General features: G+C 53.9%; 1 protein-coding gene across 2 annotated transcripts in view; it reads right to left on the bottom strand.

Moving 5' to 3' along the window:
- Nucleotides 1-1,468: 1,468 nt before the first annotated feature.
- The window catches only part of HSF1 (heat shock transcription factor 1), a 52,498-nt gene continuing 29,175 nt past the window's right edge, over nt 1,469-24,791 (bottom strand). Inside the window, exons 9-16 of one of the 2 annotated variants that reach the window (XM_069732174.1) lie at nt 23,223-23,353; nt 22,922-23,149; nt 21,301-21,378; nt 5,388-5,493; nt 5,212-5,277; nt 2,798-2,855; nt 2,119-2,722; nt 1,469-2,050 (exon numbers count right to left, since the gene is read on the bottom strand). In XM_069732174.1, the coding sequence (XP_069588275.1) occupies nt 2,544-2,722; nt 2,798-2,855; nt 5,212-5,277; nt 5,388-5,493; nt 21,301-21,378; nt 22,922-23,149; nt 23,223-23,353 (846 nt within the window). In that variant the 3' untranslated portion in view covers nt 1,469-2,050; nt 2,119-2,543. The remainder of the gene's footprint in view (nt 2,051-2,118; nt 2,723-2,797; nt 2,856-5,211; nt 5,278-5,387; nt 5,494-21,300; nt 21,379-22,921; nt 23,150-23,222; nt 23,354-24,791) is intronic. The other variant, XM_069732175.1, reaches the window with a different exon arrangement.

Genomic DNA, 24,791 nt, shown 5'->3' with positions numbered 1-24,791 from the left:
AAACATCTCCTTTCTCTCTGCCAAACCCGCAAACATAATTTCCTGCGTGGTTTGCGCACCCTTTACCTCCTCACACCCCATGGTATTGCGGATTGACTTTACCAAGTTGTCCACACTGTCTAAAGGGAAACATGAGCGCCCCTCGATTTCTGATGAGGAAGATGATGATGATAGGGAGGCTTCTGACAGTACAGTCTGGTCACTTTCGGAGTCTGACAGGTGTTGGGGTTTTGGACTTAGCTTTAGTTTTTCCTGGGTCATATCTTTTAGCTCCTCTCTAATAATGGCCCGTAAGTCCGTAACGGACACTGTCGCTCCCTGGGTTGTTTCCTTAAAACAGTCCTTGCACAGTTTTTTGGTGTATGAGTCCGGAAGGGGCTGGCTACACAAGGCACATTCCTTATGCTTGGACTTTTGTCGTTTTTTAGACTGGGCGTAATAAGTAGCGAGAGAGAGAGAAAAGAGAGAGAAATAGGGAGATAACGTCAGCTTAATAGGCAGAGTTTTAACACTCACCCAGTGAAGCGAATAGTACCGGATCAGAAGGCAGAGATCCTGTTCTGGAACCGTCACTCTTACGAGCGGACTCCGAGGATCCTTTGGTGTGATCTTTGGAGGGGGGCACTGGATCTCCAGCTGTGGGGTCCATGGCACCTGGGGATGACATCTCTGCATCGCCGCATTATTGTTTCTGGGCGTTTTTATATAGTGCGCCCTTTTTTTTTTTTTCCCCCGCTGCGCAATGCGTATGCGCGGGTCGCCGCTGGCTCCCCCGCCCCAGATCCGGCCTAGGCGCCCCGGAAGTGACTCCTTCAGTTCCGGGGTAGCCAGTATTGCGGCGGTCGGCGCATGCGCGGTCCGGGATTCAGAGCCGGACCGCAATGGAGGATCTCTTACCCGCTCCTGGCCGCACCGCTCGCAGAAGACGCCGGGCGGCCCTCCCCGGACCCGGCCGTCTGCTCTATCCACCAGCTGAGGAGGGAGCCGTCTAACGGAACTCCCCCGACGCTGCTTCTGAGCTGCAGCCCCTGCCGTTCTCACGGACACCGCACAGGCGGCATGCTAGCCCAGGTATGTTGATCCTGTCGTTCCTGGATTGTTCCCGCAGGAACAGGAAACCTAAACTGAGGAGGAGAGGCGGACCGCCCCCTTTTATTTCTCGGTAGGTTTCCTGTTCCTGCGGGGCGGATCCCTCTCTCCAGTGGGGTGCTGTCATGGCGAAAGGGAAAAACCTCATATCATTTCCTTTATACGTCACAAATACTTGTTACTTTATGTTGTATCATAGAAAATACATTTCCGCTTCTGTAACATGAAAAGAATGTGGAAAAGGTCACAGGGTATGAAGACTTTATCAAGGCACTGTATTACAGGGATCCTGAATTGGACCACAGACATCCGGCCTCCATATCCATAACCTCCCAGCCCATCCGCCGGCCCCCACAGCAAGGAGTCGGCACAGCAAGGGTTACACAGCAGAACATATTTATTACAGAAGATTATGCAGAAAAGAAAAATAAAATTGTCAGAAAAATCCAGAACACACCAGAAACAAGTCCATATAGAGACGTCAGTGCGGGACCCTCAAATGTCCAGGAAGCCAGAGCTTCGAGGTGCCATCTGCTACACCACAGTGACCCATGGGGGGCTACACCAAAGCGGAATGTGGCCCCAGATCTGGGCTCTCTGTAGTGCAGCCCCCTGACCCGTTGTCAGCGATCCTCCAGCTTATTGCTGAGTACTTGGCACTTCCTGCACCCGCGAGTAATCCCAAACGTCAACCCCTCCCCTGCGCGGCTGGATCAGGACTTCTAATTGGTTATGTCTGCTGTCGCCGCCCTATCAGAGAGCAGTGAAGCGATGACATCACACAATAAAAACATGATGAAACAGAAGAAGGAAATGAAGCAGCTGGACATCTGACCGAGGCCGCCAGTATCATGGAAAGATGGCGGGAGGGCGAGTTATAGCCTTTGACTGATCCAAGAGAGTCTGTTGTCCCAGGGCCCGTCACCACCCTTGTATTAGTCGTCCCGATGCCCGTCGCCGCCTTTGTGTTACAGTCGTCCCGATGCCCGTCGCCGCCTTTGTGTTAGTCGTCCCGATGCCCGTCGCCGCCTTTGTGTTAGTCGTCCCGATGCCCGTCACCGCCTTTGTGTTACAGTCGTCCCGGGGCCCTTCGCCGCCTTGGTCTTACAGTCATCCTGGGACCCGTCGTTGCCCTTGGGACTCTTGCCATGTGTTACAGTCGTGCAGGGGCCCGTCGCCATCGTGTTACAGTTGTCCCGGGGCCCTTCGCTCCCATTTTATAGTAAATGCGCAACGTATAATAAAATCTGATCAGCGTCTACCAGGAAATCATTGCTGCCACACTGAGGGAGGGGCGCGGAGCGGGACCCCCCAGAGAGATGTGACTGTCACTCTAGAGACATCCGGAGGTTACGAATGAGTAGAGCCCCCGCAGGGTCCATATAAGCAGGCGGGCTAGACAAGCTGCGCAGAGTGGGGAAGGGGTGCCGCTCATGGTGCCAGTATCCCCTCATCTAAGAGACCCCGGAATCCCTGGACTTGTTGTGAGCGTCCCAAGACAGCAGAGACAAGGAGAGGTCCTCGGGGTGATCGCCTGTCTCGTCTTCGGAGAGCTCCAGCAGGATGGGGAGGTCCGAGTTCGGCGAGTTCATCAGGATCCGGGGCTGCGTTGTGTACTGGATCAGCTGCTTTCCTGCAGACAAGGAGGAAGGGTTAATTCTGCACGCAGCGGTGGTGCGCGGACCCCCATAACACCCCGAGACCTCACCGGTGCCAGAAGCGCCGTCCTCAGTCTCCTTCTGATCCTGGGAGAGCAGTTCCTGGATCTGTGACCAGAAAAACACAAAAACTCAGACCCCGGGTCACATCCAAGCCTGCACGACACATTGTAACAGACACTCAGCCGGGCGGCGCCACTAGGACTCTTGTCCTCTGCATATGGCAAAATGGCTGCGTTCACTGACAGCATGCAGAGATCCTGAAGGGTTATATGGTGATTACATGGGGGTGCTGCTGTTAATTAGGGGGTCAGAGAGAAGTGAGATCCCCTGCAAGGAGCCAGGATATCATCATCTGCAGCGCCTCCACGATAGAAATGAGGCATTACATGGTGTCCAGGGTGTAGGGTCCTCCGGGGGAGACACTCCCCAGAAAGAACGGCTGAAGGTCATGTATGCGGCCCCCCGGCCCCTTTACCAATCAGGCACTGATAGATTTACATGGACGTTCAGGGTCTCTGCTTGCTATCAGGGCAGACACTGGTCTCCATTCAGAGGCAGGAATCTTGTGCGTTGCTCCGATGCAGGCAATGCTCTACGAGCATTCTGGACTCCAGACTGATACTCTGTGCAGCCACTGCAGAGGGCTTTGCTCACAGAGCGTTACTGTAACAAACCCTCAGCTGAGGCCTCTGACTGCGCACAGCACTGCTCTCATTCACTGACAACAAGCAGGCATCTAGCGGTACTACAGAGACGAGGATAAACCCGCACAAATCGATATAACAGAAAGCATGGAAAGTCTACTTCTAAAGCAGATAGATGAAGCTGCAACCCATAATGAGGTCCTGGTTATGGGGGACTTTAACTACCCGGATATTAACTGGGAAACAGAAACCTGTGAAACCCATAAAGGCAACAGGTTTCTGCTAATAACCAAGAAAAATTATCTTTCACAATTGGTGCAGAATCCAACCAGAGGAGCAGCACTTTTAGACCTAATACTATCTAATAGACCTGACAGAATAACAAATCTGCAGGTGGTCGGGCATCTAGGAAATAGCGACCACAATATTGTGCAGTTTCACCTGTCTTTCACTAGGGGGACTTGTCAGGGAGTCACAAAAACATTGAACTTTAGGAAGGCAAAGTTTGAACAGCTTAGAGATGCCCTTAATCTGGTAGACTGGGACAATATCCTCAGAAATAAGAATACAGATAATAAATGGGAAATGTTTAAGAACATCCTAAATAGGCAGTGTAAGCGGTTTATACCTTGTGGGAATAAAAGGACTAGAAATAGGAAAAACCCAATGTGGCTAAACAAAGAAGTAAGACAGGCAATTAACAGTAAAAAGAAAGCATTTGCACTACTAAAGCAGGATGGCACCATTGAAGCTCTAAAAAACTATAGGGAGAAAAATACTTTATCTAAAAAACTAATTAAAGCTGCCAAAAAGGAAACAGAGAAGCACATTGCTAAGGAGAGTAAAACTAATCCCAAACTGTTCTTCAACTATATCAATAGTAAAAGAATAAAAACTGAAAATGTAGGCCCCTTAAAAAATAGTTAGGAAAGAATGGTTGTAGATGACGAGGAAAAAGCTAACATATTAAACACCTTCTTCTCCACGGTATTCACAGTGGAAAATGAAATGCTAGGTGAAATCCCAAGAAACAATGAAAACCCTATATTAAGGGTCACCAATCTAACCCAAGAAGAGGTGCGAAACCGGCTAAATAAGATTAAAATAGATAAATCTCCGGGTCCGGATGGCATACACCCACGAGTACTAAGAGAACTAAGTAATGTAATAGATAAACCATTATTTCTTATTTTTAGTGACTCTATAGCGACAGGGTCTGTTCCGCAGGACTGGCGCATAGCAAATGTGGTGCCAATATTCAAAAAGGGCTCTAAAAGTGAACCTGGAAATTATAGGCCAGTAAGTCTAACCTCTATTGTTGGTAAAATATTTGAAGGGTTTCTGAGGGATGTTATTCTGGATTATCTCAATGAGAATAACTGTTTAACTCCATATCAGCATGGGTTTATGAGAAATCGCTCCTGTCAAACCAATCTAATCAGTTTTTATGAAGAGGTAAGCTATAGACTGGACCACGGTGAGTCATTGGACGTGGTATATCTCGATTTTTTACTGTTAGGGCAGTGAGAATCTGGAATTGCTTGCCTGAGGAGGTGGTGATGGCAAACTCAGTCGAGGGGTTCAAGAGAGGCCTGGATGTCTTCCTGGAGCAGAACAATATTGTATCATACAATTATTAGGTTCTGTAGAAGGACGTAGATCTGGGTATTTATTATGATGGAATATAGGCTGAACTGGATGGACAAATGTCTTTTTTCGGCCTTACTAACTATGTTACTATGTTACTATGTTACTATGATATTAGGAGGGCTGTGGCCGTGCTTGTCACCCACATGTGGCCCTCGCTGTACACTCACACTGGCCAGGCTGGAGTCCAGGTCTGACAGCGGCAGCTCCGGGACCGTCAGGGAAGGACTGAAAAGCTGAAAAAAAAAAGCCAGCGGTCAGAAAGGGAGCGGGGGTCCGAAGAAGGTGGTCACTCGAAGGGGGAGGAGGAAAGGGCTCAGAGGGGGCAGAGATCCGGGTGACTCACATCCAAGAAGGTGCTTGAGTCCATGCTGAAATTGTGGCCGCTGAACATGCTCTGCAGACTGTCCAGCCCGGAGTCGATGATATCCACATGGTCATTCAACTCAGTCCTAAAGGCGACAGAAAAGAGCAATGAGAACAGGGGGAAGCATCAAGGAGGACGACAACAGGAAGAGGAGCACAAAAAAGGAGGGCAAAGAGGAGAGAAAGAAGAGCAGCAAAAAGAGGGCAAAGAGGAGAGAAAGAAGAGCAGCAACAAGAGGGCAAAAAGGAGAGAAAGAAAGCAGCAACAAAATGGCAAAGAGAAGAGAAAGAGCATCAACAGGAGGGCAAAGAGGAGAGAAAGAGGAGCATCAACAGGAGGGCAAAGAGGAGAGGAAGAGAAGCAGCAACAGGATGGCAAAGAGGAGAGAAAGAAAAGCAGCAACAAGAAGGCAAAGAAAGCAGCAACAAAAGGGCAAAGAGCAGCAGCAACAGGAGGGCAAAGAGGAGAGGAAGACGAGCATCAACAGGAGGGCAAAGAGGTGCATCAACAGGAGCAGCAACAGGAGGGCAAAGAGGAGCAGCAACAGGAGGGCAAAGAGGTGCATCAACAGGAGCAGCAACAGGAGGGCAAAGAGGAGCAGCAACAGGAGGGCAAAGAAGAGCAGCAACAGGAGGGCAAAGAAGAGAGAAAGAGGAGCATCAACAGAAGGGCAAAGAGGAGAGAAAGAGGAGCATCAACAGGAGGGCAAAGAGGAGCATCAACAGGTGAGATAGAGAAGCAGCAACAGGAGGGCAAAGAGGAGAGAAAGAAGCAGCAACAGGAGGGCAAAGAGGAGAGAAACAGAAGCAGCAACAGGAGAGCAAAGAGGAAAAAATGAGAAGCAGGAACAGGAGGGGAAAGAGGAGCAGCAATAGGAGGGCAAAGAGGAATAAAAGAGGAGCTGCAAAAGAAGGGCAAAGAGAAGAGGAGCATCAACAGGAGAGCAAAGAGCAATAAAAGAAAAAGCAACAGCAGGGCAAAGAGGAGAGAAAGAGGAGCAGCAACAGGAGGGCAAAGGGGAGCAGCAATAGGAGGGCAAAGAGGAATAAAAGAGGACCTGCAACCGGAGGTCAAAGAGAAGAGGAGCATCAACAGGAGGGCAAAGAAGAGAGAAGGATGAGCGGCAACAGGAGGGCAGAGGAGCATCAACAGGAGGGCAAAGAGGAGAGAAAGAGGGGCATCAACAGGAGGGCAAAGAGGAGCATCAACAGGAGGGCAAACAGGAGAGAAAGAGGAGCATCAGGTGTGATAGAGAAGCAGCAACAGGAGGGTAAACAAAGAGAAGCAGCAACAGTAGGACAAAGAGGAGAGAAAGAGGAGCATCAACAGGAGGGCAAAGAAGAGAGAAAGAGGAGCGGCAACAGGAGGGCAGAGGAGCATCAACAGGAGGGCAAAGAGGAGAGAAAGAAGTGCATCAACAGGAGGGCAAAGAGTAAAGAAAGAGGTGCATCAACAGGTCAAATGTTGTGAATTCTGCTCTTGGGCTCCCTCCGGTGGTTATGAGTGGTAGTGCTGCGGTAGTTGGATCGCAGCATTTATCAGGTGTATCCATTTTTTGTAATTTGGGCTGGGCTATTTAAGTCCTGCTTTATCCTTTGTCAGTGCCAGTTGTCCATTGTTTTTGGAGGATTCACATCCATTCTTGGTCTCTCCTGGTCTGCTGTTTATTTCTTCAAAAATAAGTCCTGGCTTTGTTTTTGCTGCCCACCTCCTGTGGACCTTATAGTCTGTGCATTTTCTTGTTTTGTTTAGCTTTGTCTGTGAAGGATTTTTTGCAGCCTAGCTGTGTCTCTGGAGATGCAGATATACCCTCCATGTCTTTAGTCAGATGTGGTGTTTTGTATTTTCTGTGGTGGATATTTTCTAGTGTTTTTATACTGACCGCATAGTACTCTGTCCTATTCTTCCTTTTTAGCTAGTATGGCCTCCTATGCTAAATCCTGATTTCATGTCTGCGTATGTTATTTCCCTCTCCTTTCACAGTCAATATTTGTGGGCGGCTGTCTATCCTTTGGGGATTTTCTCTGAGGCAAGATAGTTTTCCCGTTTCTGTCTTTAGGGGTAGTTAGTTCTTAGGCGGTGTCGAGGGGTCTAGGGAGTGTTAGGTACCCCCCACGGCTACTTCTAGTTGCGCTGCTAGTTCAGGGTTTGCGGTCAGTAAAGGTACCACCTTCTCCAGGGTACGTCTCATGCTGCTCCTAGGCCACCAGATAATAACAGTCAAAGTGGAGAGAAAGAGGAGCTTCAACAGGTGAGGGGAAGAGGAGCAGCAACAGGAGGGCAAAGAGGAGAGAAAGAAGTGCATCAACAGGAGGGCAAAGAGGAGAGAAAGAAGTGCATCAACAGGAGGACAAAGAGGAGAGAAAGTACATCAACAGGAGGGCAAAGAGAAAGAGGTGCATCAACAGGAGGTCAAAGAGGAGAGAAAGAGGACCATCAACAGGAGGGCAAAGAGGAGCATCAACAGGTGAGATAGAGAAGCAGCAACAGGAGGGCAAAGCGAAGAGAAAGAAGCAGCAACAGGAGAGCAAAGAGGAAAAAATGAGAAGCAGGAACAGGAGGGGTAAAAGGAGCAGCAATAGGGGAGCAAAGAGGAATAAAAGAGGAGCATCAACAGGAGGGCAAAGAGAAGAGGAGCATCAACAGGAGGGCAAAGAGGAAAGAAAGAGGAGCATCAACCGGAGCGCAAAGAGGAATAAAAGAAGAAGCAACAAGAGGGCAAAGAGGAGAGAAAGAAGTGCATCAACAGGAGGGCAAAGAGGAAAGAAAGAGGATCGGTAACAGGAGGGTAGAGGAGAGAAAGGAGCATCAACAGGAGGGCAAAGAGGAGCATCAATAGAAGGGCAAAGAGTAAAGAAAGAGGTGCATCAACAGGAGGTCAAAGAGGAGAGAAAGAGGAGCATCAACAGGAGGGCAAAGAGGAGAGGAAAAGGAGCATCAACAGGAGGGCAAAGAGGAGCATCAACAGGTGAGATAGAGAAGCAGCAACAGGAGGGCAAAGAGGAGAGGAAGAGGAGCAGCAACAGGAGGGCAAAGAGGAGAGGAAAAGGAGCATCAACAGGAGGGCAAAGAGGAGAGGAAGAGGAGCAGCAACAGGAGAGCAAAGAGGAAAAAATGAGAAGCAGGAACAGGAGGGGAAAGCGGAGCAACAATAGGAGGGCAAAGAGGAATAAAAGAGCTGCAACAGGAGGGCAAAGAGATAAAGGGGCATCAACAGGAGGGCAAAGAAGAATAAAAGAAGCAACAGGATGGCATAGAGGAGATAAAGAAGAGCGGCAACATGAAGGGAAAGAGGAGAGAAAGAAGTGCATCAACAGGACGGCAAAGAGGAGCAGCAACAGGAGAGCAAAGAGGAGAGAAAGAGGATCGGCAACAGGAGGGCAGAGGAGACAAAGGAGCATCAACAGGAGAGCAAAGAGTAAAGAAAGAGGTGCATCAACAGGAGGTTAAAGATGAGAGAAAGAGGAGCATCAACAGGAGGGCAAAGAGGAGCATCAACAGGTGTGATAGAGAAGCATCAACAGGAGGGCAAAGAGGAGAGAAAGAGAAGCAGCAACAGGAGGGCAAATATGAGAGAGAGGAGCAGCAACAGGAGAGCAAAGAGGAAAAAATGAGGAGATGGAACAGGAGGGCAAAGAAGAGCTGCAACAGGAGGGCAAAGAAGAGCGGCAACAGGAGGGCAAAGAGAAGCATCGACAAGAGGGCAAAGAGGAATAAAAGGGGAGCTGCAGCATGAGGGCAAAGAGGAGAGAAAGAGGAGCAGCAACAGAAGGGCAAAGAGGAGAGGAAGAGGGGTAGAAGCAGGGATTAAAAAAGGAAGAGGCATCCCAGCAGGGAGGATAACAAAAAAAAAAAAAAAAAAAAAAAAAAGACAGGGAGAGGTGTGGCAGCAGGGAGAGGAAGAGAAGCAGCAGTCAAGAAGAGGAAAAGAACAGGTTGAAAAGTTGCAGAAGAGAGGAAGAGGCCAAGAATAAGGACGGCAGGAGAGAAGGAAGACAAGAAGAGGCACAGCAGCAAAGAGGAAAAAAAGAGGAGCAGCAGCAGGGAGGAGCGGAAAAGGTGCAGCAGAGGAAAGAGTGGTATGGAGGAGGCTGGGGGCCACACTGGGGAAGACAAGGTGGACCAGAGGAGGTTGAAGAAAAGAGTGGGGAGGACAGCGTGAAATGGAGAAGGTATTGATCAGTAGTGGAGAGGATAGAGTGGGAAAGCAGTGGGGAGGACTGGGTAGTACGTAAGAGTCCGGGGGCAGCAGTGGCGAGGACAGGGCGGTGCGGAGGAGGCTGGGGGCAGCAGTGAGGAGGATAGCATGGTGGCGAAGAGGCTGGTTACCACACTGGGGAGGACAAGGTGGACCGGAGGAGGTTGGAGGAAGGGGTGAACAGGACAGAGTGGTATGGAGGAGGTTGGGATCAGTGGTGGAGAGGATAGGGTGGTATAGAGGAGGCTGTGGGCAGCAGTGGGGAGGACAGGGTGGTATGGAGGGGGCAACAATGGAAAGGATAGGGCGGTATGGAGGGAGGCTGGGGGCAACAGTGGGGAGGACAGCGAGGTATGGAGGAGGTTGGGATTAGTAATTGGGAGGACAGTGTGGTACAGGGGAGGTTGGGATGATCAGTATGGGGAGAATAGCATGGCATGGAGTAAACTGGCGGCAGGAGTTTGGGACCAGTAATCAGAAAGACAGCGTGTTACAGAGGGGGCTGGGGGCAGCAGTGGGGAGGATAGAACGATACGGAAGAGGCTGGGGGCCACACTGGGGAGGGCAAGACTGCCTGTAGCTGGCCATTAGACACGGCATGGTAGACGGTATCTTTCTTCCCCTCTGCTGCACAATGCCCAATGTGCACCTATTTTGCAGAGAATATTACTGGTCAGAGCAGTAGTTTGACCTCCAGAGCTGCTGTTCTGTCCCCCACATACAGTGGGTACGGAACGTATTCAGACCCCTATACATTTTACACTTTTTGTTTTATTGCAGCCATTTGGTAAATTTAAAAAAGTTCATTTTTTTTCTCATTAATGTCCACTCTGCACCCTATCTTGACTGAAAGAAAAAAGAAATGTAGAAATATTTGCAAATTTAATAAAACAAACACTGAAATATCACATGGTCATAAGTCTTCAGACCCTTTGCTCACACACTTATATGTAAGTCCCATGCTGTCCATTTCCTTGTGATCCTCCGTGAGATGTTTCTACTCCTTCATTGGAGTCCAGCTGTGTGTAATTAAGCTGATAGGACTTGATTTGGAGCGGCGCACACCTGTCTATATAAGATCTCACAGCTCACAGTCCATGTCAGACCAAAGGAGAATCATGAGGTCAAAGGAACTGGCCAAGGAGCTCAGACAGAATTGTGGCAAGGCACAGATCTGGCCAAGGTTACAGCAGAATGTCTGCAGGACTCAAGGATCCTAAGAGCACAGTGGCCTCCATAATCCTTAAATGGAAGAAGTTTGGGACCACCAGAAGTCTTCCTAGACCTGGCCGTCCAGCCAAATTGGCCAATCGTGGGAGAAGAGCCTTGGTGAGAGAGGTAAAGAAGAAGCCCAAGATCACTGTAGCTGAGCTCCAGAGATGCAGTAGGGAGATGGGAGAAAGTTCCACAAAGTCACCTATCACTGCAGCCTCCACCAGTCAGGCCTTTATGGCAGAGTGGCCCGACGAAAGCCTCTCCTCAGTGCAAGACATATGAAAGCTGCATAGAGTTTGCTAAAAAAAACACATGAAGGACTCCCAGACTATGAGAAATAAGATTCTCTGGTCTGCTGAGATGAAGATAGAACTTTTTGGTGATAATTCTAAGTGGTATGTGTGGAGAAAACCAGGCACTGCTCACTACCTGCCCAATACAATCCCTACAGTGAAGCATGGTGGAGGCAGCATCATGCTATGGGGGAGTTTTTCAGCTGCAGGGACAGGACGACTGGTTGTCATTGAAGGAAACATGAATGCGGCCAAGTACAGAGATATCTTGGATGAAAACCTCTTCCAGAGTGCTCTGGACCTCAGACTTGGCAGAAGGTTCACCTTCCAACAAGACAATGACCCTAAGCACACAGCTAAAATAACAAAGGAGCGGCTTCAGAACAACTCTGTGACCATTCCTGACCGGCCCAGCCAGAGCCCTGACCTAAACCCAATGGAGCATTTCTGGAGAGACCTGAAAATGGCGTCCACCAACGTTCACCGTCCAACCTGACGGAACTGGAGAGGATCTGCAAGGAAGAATGGCCGAGGATCCCCAAATCCAGGGGTGAAAAACTTGTATCATTCCCAAGAAGACTCCTGGCTGTACGAGCTCAAAAGGGGCTTCTACCCAATACTGAGCAAAGGGGCTGAAGACTTATGACCATGGGAGATTTCAGTTTTTCTTTTATAATAAATTTGCAAAAATTACTACAGTTCCGTTTTTTTTCAGTCAAGATGAAGTGCAGAGTGAACATTAATGAGGAAAAAAGGGAACTTTTCTGAATTTACCAAATGGCTGCAATGAAACAGAGTGAAAAATATAAAAGGGTCTGAACACTTCCCGCACCCACTGTGGCCAACTGCCACCCGACGTGCTCTATGTGTAGAGGAGAGGCAGGGGCTGGCTGGCAAATTTTATTCTGGGGGACAAGCACACAGCAGTGGCCCATGAGTAGCGGCCCATCCTTAAAGGGGTTGTCGGATCTTAAGCTACATGTCTACAGTCACTGTGTGAATCCTCATATCGCGCGCACTGTGGGCTGTGAGGATTGTCTGCTGCCGGCGCCGGGAACAGGTGGTCTGGTGACCGCAAGCATGCGATAGAGATTTTATAATATATATATATTTTGACACATACAGTCCCACTGAAATAATGACACGCACAACCCTACTGTACCATGACACACACACATATAGTATATTGCCCAGCCACGTAGTATATTGCCCAGCCACGTAGTATATTGCCCAGCCACGTAGTATATTGCCCAGCCACGTAGTATATTGCCCAGCCACGTAGTATATTGCCCAGCCACGTAGTATATTGCCCAGCCACGTAGTATATTGCCCAGCCACGTAGTATATTGCCCAGCCACGTAGTATATTGCCCAGCCACGTAGTATATTGCCCAGACACGTAGTATATTGCCCAGACACGTAGTATATTGCCCAGACACGTAGTATATTGCCCAGACACGTAGTATATTGCCCAGTCACGTAGTATATTGCCCAGCCACGTAGTATATTGCCCAGTCACGTAGTATATTGCCCAGAGCCACGTAGTATATTGCCCAGCCACGTAGTATATTGCCCAGTCACGTAGTATATTGCCCAGAGCCACGTAGTATATTGCCCAGTCACGTAGTATATTGCCCAGTCACGTAGTATATTGCCCAGAGCCACGTAGTATATTGCACAACCACGTAGTATATTGCCCAGTCACGTAGTATATTGCCCAGAGCCACGTAGTATATTGCCCAGTCACGTAGTATATTGCCCAGTCACGTAGTATATAACACAGCCCTGTTAAAAAAAATAATTAAAATAAAAAATAGTTATAAACTCACCCCTGGGATCCAGCGAAGATGTGTGATGCGGCCACCATCTTCCGTTCCCAGGATGCATTGCGAAATTACCCAGATGACTTAGCGGTCTCGTGAGACCGCCAAGTCTTCTGGGTAAGTTCGCAATGCATCTCTGGGAATGGAAGATGGCGGCCGGCTGGAGCGCATCGTCCAATGACGGAAGGAGAGAATAGCAGTTTTTTTTTTTGTTTTAATTATTTTTAACATTAGATCCTTCCTCCGCAGATACGGAGTGCATTACCCATGCCATAACGCGGTCCGTTACTGCTGGCATTAACCCTGTGTGAGCGGTGACTGGAGGGGATTATGGAGCAGGGAGTACGGAACGGGCGCCGGGGACACTGTCTGCGGGGAGTATGGAGCGGGGAGTACGGAGCGGGCGACGAGGACACTGTCTGCGGGGAGTATGGAGCGGGGAGTATGGAGCGGGGAGTACGGAGCGGGCGACGGGGACACTGTCTGCGGGGAGTATGGAGCGGGGAGTACGGAGCGGGCGACGGGGACACTGTCTGCGGGGAGTATGGAGCGGGGAGTACGGAGCGGGCGACGGGGACACTGTCTGCGGGGAGTATGGAGCGGGGAGTACGGAGCGGGCGACGGGGACACTGTCTGCGGGGAGTATGGAGCGGGGAGTACGGAGCGGGCGACGGGGACACTGTCTGCGGGGAGTATGGAGCGGGGAGTATGGAGCGGGCGCCGGGGACACTGACTGCGGGGAGTATGGAGCGGGGAGTATGGAGCGGGCGCCGGGGACACTGTCTGCGGGGAGTATGGAGCGGGGAGTATGGAGCGGGCGCCGGGGACACTGTCTGCGGGGAGTATGGAGCGGGGAGTATGGAGCGGGCGCCGGGGACACTGTCTGCGGGGAGTATGGAGCGGGGAGTATGGAGCGGGCGCCGGGGACACTGTCTGCGGGGAGTATGGAGCGGGGAGTATGGAGCGGGCGCCGGGGACACTGTCTGCGGGGAGTATGGAGCGGGGAGTATGGAGCGGGGAGTACGGAGCGGGCGACGGGGACACTGTCTGCGGGGAGTATGGAGCGGGGAGTATGGAGCGGGGAGTATGGAGCGGGCGCCGGGGACACTGTCTGCGGGGAGTATGGAGCGGGGAGTATGGAGCGGGCGCCGGGGACACTGTCTGCGGGGAGTATGGAGCGGGGAGTATGGAGCGGGCGCCGGGGACACTGACTGCGGGGAGTATGGAGCGGGGAGTATGGAGCGGGGAGTACGGAGCGGGCGACGGGGACTTGTCTGCGGGGAGTATGGAGCGGGAAGTATGGAGCGGGCGCCGGGGACACTGACTGCGGGGAGTATGGAGCGGGCGCCGGGGACACTGACTGCGGGGAGTATGGAGCGGGGAGTACGGAGCGGGGAGTACGGAGCGGGGAGTACGGAGCGGGCGACGGGGACACTGTCTGCGGGGAGTATGGAGCGGGGAGTATGGAGCGGGCGCCGGGGACACTGACTGCGGGGAGTATGGAGCGGGGAGTATGGAGCGGGGAGTACGGAGCGGGCGACGGGGACACTGTCTGCGGGGAGTATGGAGCGGGGAGTATGGAGCGGGCGCCGGGGACACTGACTGCGGGGAGTATGGAGCGGGGAGTATGGAGCGGGGAGTACGGAGCGGGCGACGGGGACACTGTCTGCGGGGAGTATGGAGCGGGGAGTACGGAGCGGGCGACGGGGACACTGTCTGCGGGGAGTATGGAGCGGGGAGTATGGAGCGGGCGCCGGGGACACTGTCTGCGGGGAGTATGGAGCGGGGAGTATGGAGCGGGCGCCGGGGACACTGTCTGCGGGGAGTATGGAGCGGAGCACCAGGGACACTGACTGCGGGGAGTATGGAGCGGGGAGTATGGAGCGGGCACCGGGCAGTGACTGCGGGGAGTATGGAGCGGGCACCGGGCAGTGACTGCGGGGAGTATGGAGCGGGGAGTATGGAGCGGGCGCCGGGGACACTGACTGCAGGGAGTATGGAGCGGGCGCCGGGGACACTGACTGCAGGGAGTATGGAGCGGGCGCCGGGGACACTGACTGCAGGGAGTATGGAGCGGGGAGTATGGAGCGGGCGCCGGGGACACTGACTGCGGGGAGTATGGAGCGGGGAGTATGGAGCGGGGAGTACGGAGCGGGCGACGGGGACTTGTCTGCGGGGAGTATGGAGCGGGAAGTATGGAGCGGGCGCCGGGGACACTGACTGCGGGGAGTATGGAGCGGGCGCCGGGGACACTGACTGCGGGGAGTATGGAGCGGGGAGTATGGAGCGGGGAGTATGGAGCGGGGAGTACGGAGCGGGCGACGGGGACACTGTCTGCGGGGAGTATGGAGCGGGGAGTATGGAGCGGGGAGTATGGAGCGGGCGCCGGGGACACTGACTGCGGGGAGTATGGAGCGGGGAGTATGGAGCGGGCGCCGGGGACACTGTCTGCGGGGAGTATGGAGCGGGGAGTATGGAGCGGGGAGTACGGAGCGGGCGACGGGGACACTGTCTGCGGGGAGTATGGAGCGGGGAGTATGGAGCGGGCGCCGGGGACACTGACTGCGGGGAGTATGGAGCGGGGAGTATGGAGCGGGGAGTACGGAGCGGGCGACGGGGACACTGTCTGCGGGGAGTATGGAGCGGGGAGTATGGAGCGGGCGCCGGGGACACTGACTGCGGGGAGTATGGAGCGGGGAGTATGGAGCGGGGAGTACGGAGCGGGCGACGGGGACACTGTCTGCGGGGAGTATGGAGCGGGGAGTACGGAGCGGGCGACGGGGACACTGTCTGCGGGGAGTATGGAGCGGGGAGTATGGAGCGGGCGCCGGGGACACTGTCTGCGGGGAGTATGGAGCGGGGAGTATGGAGCGGGCGCCGGGGACACTGTCTGCGGGGAGTATGGAGCGGAGCACCAGGGACACTGACTGCGGGGAGTATGGAGCGGGGAGTATGGAGCGGGCACCGGGCAGTGACTGCGGGGAGTATGGAGCGGGCGCCAGGCACACTGACTGCGGGGAGTATGGAGCGGGCACCGGGCAGTGACTGCGGGGAGTATGGAGCGGGGAGTATGGAGCGGGCGCCGGGGACACTGACTGCAGGGAGTATGGAGCGGGCGCCGGGGACACTGTCTGCGGGGAGTATGGAGCGGGCGCCGGGGACACTGACTGCGGGGAGTATGGAGCGGGGAGTATGGAGCGGGCGCCGGGGACACTGACTGCGGGGAGTATGGAGCGGGGAGTATGGAGCGGGGAGTACGGAGCGGGCGACGGGGACACTGACTGCGGGGAGTATGGAGCGGGGAGTATGGAGCGGGCGACGGGGACACTGACTGCGGGGAGTATGGAGCGGGGAGTATGGAGCGGGCGCCGGGGACACTGACTGCGGGGGAGTATGGAGCGGGGAGTATGGAGCGGGCGCCGGGGACACTGACTGCGGGGAGTATGGAGCGGGGAGTATGGAGCGGGCGCCGGGGACACTGTCTGCGGGGGAGTATGGAGCGGGGAGTATGGAGCGGGCGCCGGGGACACTGTCTGCGGGGAGTATGGAGCGGAGCACCAGGGACACTGACTGCGGGGAGTATGGAGCGGGGAGTATGGAGCGGGCACCGGGCAGTGACTGCGGGGAGTATGGAGCGGGGAGTATGGAGCGGGCGCCGGGGACACTGACTGCGGGGAGTATGGAGCGGGCACCGGGCAGTGACTGCGGGGAGTATGGAGCGGGCGCCATGCACACTGACTGCGGGGAGTATGGAGCGGGGAGTATGGAGCGGGCACCGGGCAGTGACTGCGGGGAGTATGGAGCGGGGAGTATGGAGCGGGCGCCGGGGACACTGACTGCGGGGAGTATGGAGCGGGCACCGGGCAGTGACTGCGGGGAGTATGGAGCGGGCACTGACTGCGGGGAGTATGGAGCGGGCACCGGGTAGTGACTGCGGGGAGTATGGAGCGGGGAGTATGGAGCGGGGAGTATGGAGCGGGCGCCGGGGACACTGACTGCGGGGAGTATGGAGCGGGCACCGGGCAGTGACTGCGGGGAGTATGGAGCGGGCACCAGGCACACTGACTGCGGGGAGTATGGAGCGGGCACCGGGCAGTGACTGCGGGGAGTATGGAGCGGGCGCCGGGGACACTGACTGCGGGGAGTATGGAGCGGGCACCGGGCAGTGACTGCGGGGAGTATGGAGCGGGCACCGGGCAGTGACTGCGGGGAGTATGGAGCGGGCGCCAGGCACACTGACTGCGGGGAGTATGGAGCGGGGAGTATGGGGCGGCACGGTGGCGCAGTGGTTAGCACTGCAGCCTTGCAGCGCTGGAGTCCTGGGTTCGAACCCCACCAAGGACAACATCTGCAAAGAGTTTGTATGTTCTCTCCGTGTTTGCGTGGGTTTCCTCCGGGCACTCCGGTTTCCTCCCACATTCCAAAGACATACTGATAGGGAATTTAGATTGTGAGCCCCATCGGGGACAGTGATGATAATGTGTGCAAACTGTAAAGCGCTGCGGAATATGTTAGCGCTATATAAAAATAAAGATTATTATTATTATTATTATGGAGCGGGCACCGGGTAGTGACTGCGGGGAGTATGGAGCGGGGAGTACGGAGCGGGCGCCGGGGACACTGTCTGCGGGGAGTATGGAGCGGGGAGTATGGAGCGGGGAGTACGGAGCGGGCAACGGGGACACTGTCTGCGGGGAGTATGGAGCGGGGAGTACGGAGCGGGCGACGGGGACACTGTCTGCGGGGAGTATGGAGCGGGGAGTATGGAGCGGGCGACGGGCACACTGACTGCGGGGAGTATGGAGTGGAGCGCCGGGGACACTGACTGCGGGGAGTATGGAGCGGGGAGTATGGAGCGGGCACCGGGTAGTGACTGCGGGGAGTATGGAGCGGGGAGTATGGAGCGGGCGCCGGGGACACTGACTGCGGGGAGTATGGAGCGGGCACCGGGCAGTGACTGCGGGGAGTATGGAGCGGGGAGTATGGAGCGGGGAGTATGGAGCGGGGAGTATGGAGCGGGCACCGGGTAGTGACTGCGGGGAGTATGGAGCGGGGAGTACGGAGCGGGCGACGGGGACACTGTCTGCGGGGAGTATGGAGCGGGGAGTATGGAGCGGGCGCCGGGGACACTGACTGCAGGGAGTATGGAGCGGGGAGTATGGAGCGGGCGCCGGGGACACTGTCTGCGGGGAGTATGGAGCGGGGAGTATGGAGCGGGGAGTATGGAGCGGGCACCGGGTAGTGACTGCGGGGAGTATGGAGCGGGGAGTATGGAACGGGCACCGGGTAGTGACTGCGGGGAGTATGGAGCGGGGAGTACGGAGCGGGCGCCGGGGACACTGTCTGCGGGGAGTATGGAGCGGGGAGTATGGAGCGGGCACCGGGTAGTGACTGCGGGGAGTATGGAGCGGGGAGTATGGAGCGGGCGCCGGGGACACTGACTGCGGGGAGTATGGAGCGGGCGCCGGGGACACTGACTGCGGGGAGTATGGAGCGGGCACCGGGCAGTGACTGCGGGGAGTATGGAGCGGGCGCCAGGCACACTGACTGCGGGGAGTATGGAGCGGGCGCCAGGCACACTGACTGCGGGGAGTATGGAGCGGGGAGTATGGAGCGGGCGCCGGGGACACTGACTGCGGGGAGTATGGAGCGGGCGCCAGGCACACTGACTGCGGGGAGTATGGAGCGGGGAGTATGGAGCGGGCACCGGGCAGTGACTGCGGGGAGTATGGAGTGGGCGCCAGGCACACTGACTGCGGGGAGTATGGAGCGGGCGCCAGGCACACTGACTGCGGGGAGTATGGAGCGGGCGCCAGGCACACTGACTGCGGGGAGTATGGAGCGGGGAGTATGGAGCGGGCACCGGGCAGTGACTGCGGGGAGTATGGAGTGGGCGCCAGGCACACTGACTGCGGGGAGTATGGAGCGGGCGCCAGGCACACTGACTGCGGGGAGTATGGAGCGGGCGCCAAGCACACTGACTGCGGGGAGTATGGAGCGGGCGCCAAGCACACTGACTGCGGGGAGTATGGAGCGGGCGCCAAGCACACTGACTGCGGGGAGTATGGAGCGGGCGCCAAGCACACTGACTGCGGGGAGTATGGAGCGGGCGCCAAGCACACTGACTGCGGGGAGTATGGAGCGGGCGCCAAGCACACTGACTGCGGGGAGTATGGAGCGGGCGCCAAGCACACTGACTGCGGGGAGTATGGAGCGGGCGACGGGCACACTGACTGCGGGGAGTATGGAGCGGGCGACGGGCACACTGACTGCGGGGAGTATGGAGCGGGGACACTGACTGCGGGGAGTATGGAGTGGGCTAATCGGACTGTGCCCGTCGCTAATTGGTTGTGGCAGCCATGACAGGCAGCTGGCGAGACCAATCAACGACGCGGGATTTCCGTTACGGAAGTTGCCGACAGAAAGACGGAAGTGACCCTTAGACTATATATATATATATATATATTTATTAGACACAGATAGATAGTGCGACTACACACAGCAGTGTCACCTATATAACGTATATACATTAGTCTGTACATTATACAGGTGATACTGCAAATGTTGGATACACGTTATATAGGCGATACTGCTACTGCTGTATATAATGATAGTATCACCTATATATCATATACACAGCAGTCCATATTCATTATATAGGCAATACTGCTACTGATGTGTATATACGTTATATATAGGTGTTACTGCTGTGTATATATGTACGTGTGTATGTATACACACACACACACACCAGTATCACCTATATAACGACATATATACACAGAAATATCACCTATATACACATCAGTAGCAGTATTGCCTATATAATGTGTATAGACTGCTATATATACATTATATAGGTGATACTGCTGTATATAATCACTATACCACCTATATAATGCAGTATAGCAGTCTATATCCTATATAGGTTACACTGCTACTGATGGATATATATCTTATATAGGTGATACTGCTGTGTATACATGTACGTGTGTGTGTGTGTGTGTGTGTGTGTGTGTGTGTGTGTGTGTGTGTGTGTGTGTGTGTGTGTGTGTTATATATATATATACACATACACACACACACACACACACACATACATACAAACACCGCAGTGTCACCTATATAGGATATAGACTGCTATACATACTGCTGTATATAATCACTATACCACCTATATAATGTACAAAAAAACCCTGTTTGGGAGAGAAGAACAGACAAATCGCGGCGCCCTAAGTGCGTAAACACAATATTATAGTCTTTAAAGGGTGCACAATTTTATGCACTCACCTGATAAGAGGATTTGTACTGTGTTTTTATGATACCTGAAGAAGGATATATACTGTATCCGAAACGCGTTGTATCTCTTCTATTTTAAGTTATGAAATAAAAAAATATGAAATATCATCTTTGAATGTGAGTCCTGGGAAGCGCTGCCATTCATGGGCTGGATGTGCTTTTCTTGACCTATATAATGTATATATAGCAGTCTATACACATTATATAGGCAATACTGCTGTATATACATTAAAAAAATTATTTGGGACTCACCCAGGTCCCCGAGATTGGGGGAGGTCGGGAGGATGAAGAGCTGAGGTGGGTCGGGTCCTGGCCAGCGTTGGCGGTGAAGAGGAGAGGATCATCCCAGGCAATGCATTGGTGAGCAGTCTCCTCTGACGCTGGTGCAGGCCGGCCAGCGTCAGGCTATGCGCGCCGGCTTTTTCAAATATCACCATGTGCGCGCATGGCCTCCTCTCTCCTGCTTGCCCGCTCTGACATGGGCAGCAGACGAGCATGCGCAGGAACTAGGACCACGGCCGTGCTCGCACACTAGTGCGGGCCGCGGCAGCACTTGTCAGAGCAGGCAACTCACGCGCACAGGACCTGGCTACGTTTTAAAGGACCGGCTGGAGGGATGCGGCGCGCTATGTATTAAAATCGCTGCCGCTCCTCCAGCGGCCCTGTGTACCTGTCCAGGCACCGGCCCGGGGGGCAGATGCATTCCTGCCACCCGGCCCAGTCCGCCCCTGAGGAGTGGTCACCCACATCACAGCCCACATGTACAAGCCATCTCCTCCCGAGGTCTCAAGCACAGGTCTTAATCAGTATTGGCAGTTGCAGGGTCATGTGAGCACAGAGCTCCTCCCAGTTTGTAAAATGATGCATGATGGGAGCTTTTTAAGGGCTTTCTGCACTTCCTGATCGCGGCTTATCTCCTTCTCTGCAGCTGTGACCACCCCCTCCCCGGTGGGATCGCTCCGCTGAGGCGCGCTGTGCGAGCAGATGAGGGAAGGATCTGCCCTACTGGCCAAGAGTGAGAATGCGGAGGCCGCGAGGAAGGCAACATACAGAAAAAAATCTGACCGGGGCTCCATCCTGCTCTGCAGAGAGGGAGAGGAGCAGAGGAGAGACATCTCAGACATCTGGCGACTGCTAGAAATGCTGAAAGAGACAAACACAGGAGCTATAGGAGAAAAACAAGAGTCAGGGGCCACACTGGGGTGAAGAGACTGTCCCAAACAGGAAAAATCCAGCATGAAGGCGTCCGCCACAATTATAAAGAAGAGCTGACAGGAGAGCGAGTGACACAGAGCTGAAAATGGAGAGTGAGCGAGCGACACAGCAAGCCGACAGAGGCGAGCGAACGACACAGCAAGCCGACAGACAGCGAGCGGCAGAGGAGAGAGAGCGAGCGACAGAGCCGACAGAGGAGAGAGAGAGAGCGAGCGACAGAGCCGACAGAGGAGAGAGAGAGAGCGAGCGAGCGACAGAGCCGACAGAGGAGAGAGAGAGAGCGAGCGAGCGACAGAGCCGACAGAGGAGAGAGAGAGAGCGAGCGACAGAGCCGACAGAGGAGAGAGAGCGAGCGAGCGACAGAGCCGACAGAGGAGAGAGAGCGAGCGAGCGACAGAGCCGACAGAGGAGAGAGAGCGAGCGAGCGACAGAGCCGACAGAGGAGAGAGAGAGAGCGAGCGACAGAGCCGACAGAGGAGAGAGAGAGAGCGAGCGACAGAGCCGACAGAGGAGAGAGAGAGAGCGAGCGACAGAGCCGACAGAGGAGAGAGAGCGAGCGACAGAGCCGACAGAGGAGAGAGAGCGAGCGACAGAGGAGAGAGAGCAAGCGACAGAGCCGACAGAGGAGAGAGAGCGAGCGACAGAGCCGACAGAGGAGAGAGAGCGAGCGACAGAGCTGACAGAGGAGAGCGAGCGAGCAGTCACAGGACAGGAGAGATCACAGCAGTCACAGGACAGGAGAGATCACAGCAATCACAGAACGGGAGAGATCACAGCAGTCACAGAACGGGAGAGATCACAGCAGTCACAGGACAAGAGAGATCACAGCAGTCACAGGACAAGAGAGATCACAGCAGTCACAGGACAAGAGAGATCACAGCAGTCACAGGACAAGAGAGATCACAGCAGTCACAGGACAAGAGAGATCACAGCAGTCACGGGACAAGAGAGATCACAGCAGTCACAGGACAAGAGAGATCACAGCAGTCACGGGACAAGAGATCACAGCAGTCACAGGACAAGAGAGATCACAGCAGTCACAGGACAAGAGAGATCACAGCAGTCACGGGACAAGAGAGATCACAGCAGTCACGGGACAAGAGAGATCACAGCAGTCACAGGACAAGAGAGATCACAGCAGTCACAGGACAAGAGAGATCACAGCAGTCACAGGACAAGAGAGATCACAGCAGTCACAGGACAAGAGAGATCACAGCAGTCACAGGACAAGAGAGATCACAGCAGTCACAGGACAAGAGAGATCACAGCAGTCACAGGACAAGAGAGATCACAGCAGTCACAGGACAAGAGAGATCACAGCAGTCACAGGACAGGAGAGATCACAGCAGTCACAGGACAGGAGAGAGCTGTCAGAGCGCGGAGAGGCAGCACAGGCTGGGGCGCAGTCAGGGGACGCGCGCCTGCTGAGGTTGGGAAGGATAACCGGCCTCCAGCCTCGGACCACACTTACTTGTCCAGGCAGGCCACACTGAGGCAGCGCTCCGGTTCTTCGGCCAATAGTCGCCCATCATCCCTGGCCGCTTGCACACTGGGGTCGTTCTCCTGCAGAATGGAGTCAATGAAAGTGGTAGGAGACAAGGAGCCCTCCACGTCCTCGGCAGGGAGTGGGCTGGGGTCCGGGGTCACCTGACTATCAGGGGTGAGGGGCTCTTCTTTGATCAGGATGACTGGACTGCATCTAGAAGAGAAGAGGGGGAGAGTTACATTCGTGTGCACCGAACAGTAGAGGGCCGTGTGGGCTCCATACTCACCTCTCCTGTACGCTGGGATCTGGAGACGCTGGGGGGCTGGAGACCGCCACTTCCGTTACATCAGAGATTATGGGGCCATCTGTGGAATCTGGGGAGTAGCGCCCAGCGGCCGAGTACCCTGAGATAGATGCCTGGAACACGAAGACAGAGACTGGTGTAACCCTGATTGAATAAACGACAGCTGCAGGCTTATGTTGTGGAGAAACCATCTTTAGCAGGTCTAGATAACGCTGTGTTCTGGACTGTACGACCTCAGAGTCTGCGTCAGTTCTGCTTATAAGCCTCCATGTTGTGATCACGCAGATATCGGCTGCTGGACAGGTGCAGATCATTATCTCACAATGTCGATGAGCTGAGGATCCTGCAGAAATCTGCGACCGGGTACAAGCGCAGACATCACAGCGGAGCGCACGACATGGCACAGCGGAGACACTGATACAGGAATCTCCATGTACACAGTTAAGAAACATTTTAGCTTTTCACAAGATCCAGTTTTATCATCAATCTGGACGTAAAGTGGCGACTCAGCTTTAATCTGAGGGGATTCACATCCTAATTGGGTGAAGTGTTCAGGAATTACAGATCTTTAAAATGGACAAGCCTCTTATTAAAAGGACCAAAAGTAAAATGGACAATTATATCAGAAGCTCATTAATGGTTGCATGGGCTTTTCCCTAGTTAATCCATCATCGATTAAGCAGGTAAAAGGTCTGTAGCTGATTCCAGGTGCGGCATTTGCATTTGGAAGCTGTTGCTGTAAACCCACAACATGCGTACAAAGCGGCTCTCAACGGAAGAGAAACAGACCATCATTAGGTTAAAAAAATCTTTTAAAAAGAAATCTATCAGAAAGGGCAGAAATGTTAGGAGCGGCCAAATCAATAGTTTGTACATTCTGCATAAAAAAAAAAAGAAGAAGGAAAGCGTCCTGGTGTGTTCAGGAGCTCAGAAAGGCCTGGACATCCCCGGAAGACAACAGATCGCAGAATCCTTCCCATAGTGGAGAAACTCCCCAGGTAGTCGGTGTCTCAGTAAGCCCACCATAAAGATAAGACTTGATGAGAACAAATACCGAGGGGTCACCACAGGGTGCAAACCATTAATCAGCTGGAAAATAGCAAGGTCAGGTTAGACTTTACCAAAAACATGTAAAGAAGCCGCCCAGTTCTGGAAAAGCAAAGCTGAGATCAACCTGTACCAGAATGATGGAAGAAGGAAGTCTGGAGAAGGCTTGGAGCAGCTCCTGATCCTCGGCACATCCTGTGTAACACATGGTGGAGGCGGTATGATGGCGCGGGCAGGCATGGCTGCCAATGAATAACTGAAAGGAGGTGCTGTGAGGCATCATCTCCACGGCAGCCATCAGTCCCACATGATGTAATATTTCGGGATGATGCTGGAGATGGTCCGGCCATTTATTGTGGAGCAACAGCACCATTCAGTGATGGTTGGGGATTGAGCCGGTCACCACCTTCTTCCTCTCCCCGCAGACACGTGCGCCTGTCTCCTGACCCGCAGGCTTCCATATCATTGCACAGTAAAGAGGACAGGGGATCCGTTAGATGATTT

This window comes from Ranitomeya imitator, chromosome 6 (assembly GCF_032444005.1).
Source record: "Ranitomeya imitator isolate aRanImi1 chromosome 6, aRanImi1.pri, whole genome shotgun sequence".
Classification (NCBI taxonomy): domain Eukaryota; kingdom Metazoa; phylum Chordata; class Amphibia; order Anura; family Dendrobatidae; genus Ranitomeya; species Ranitomeya imitator.
Note: the sequence above shows the minus strand (reverse complement) of the source record. Positions and strands in the feature narration are given on the sequence as shown.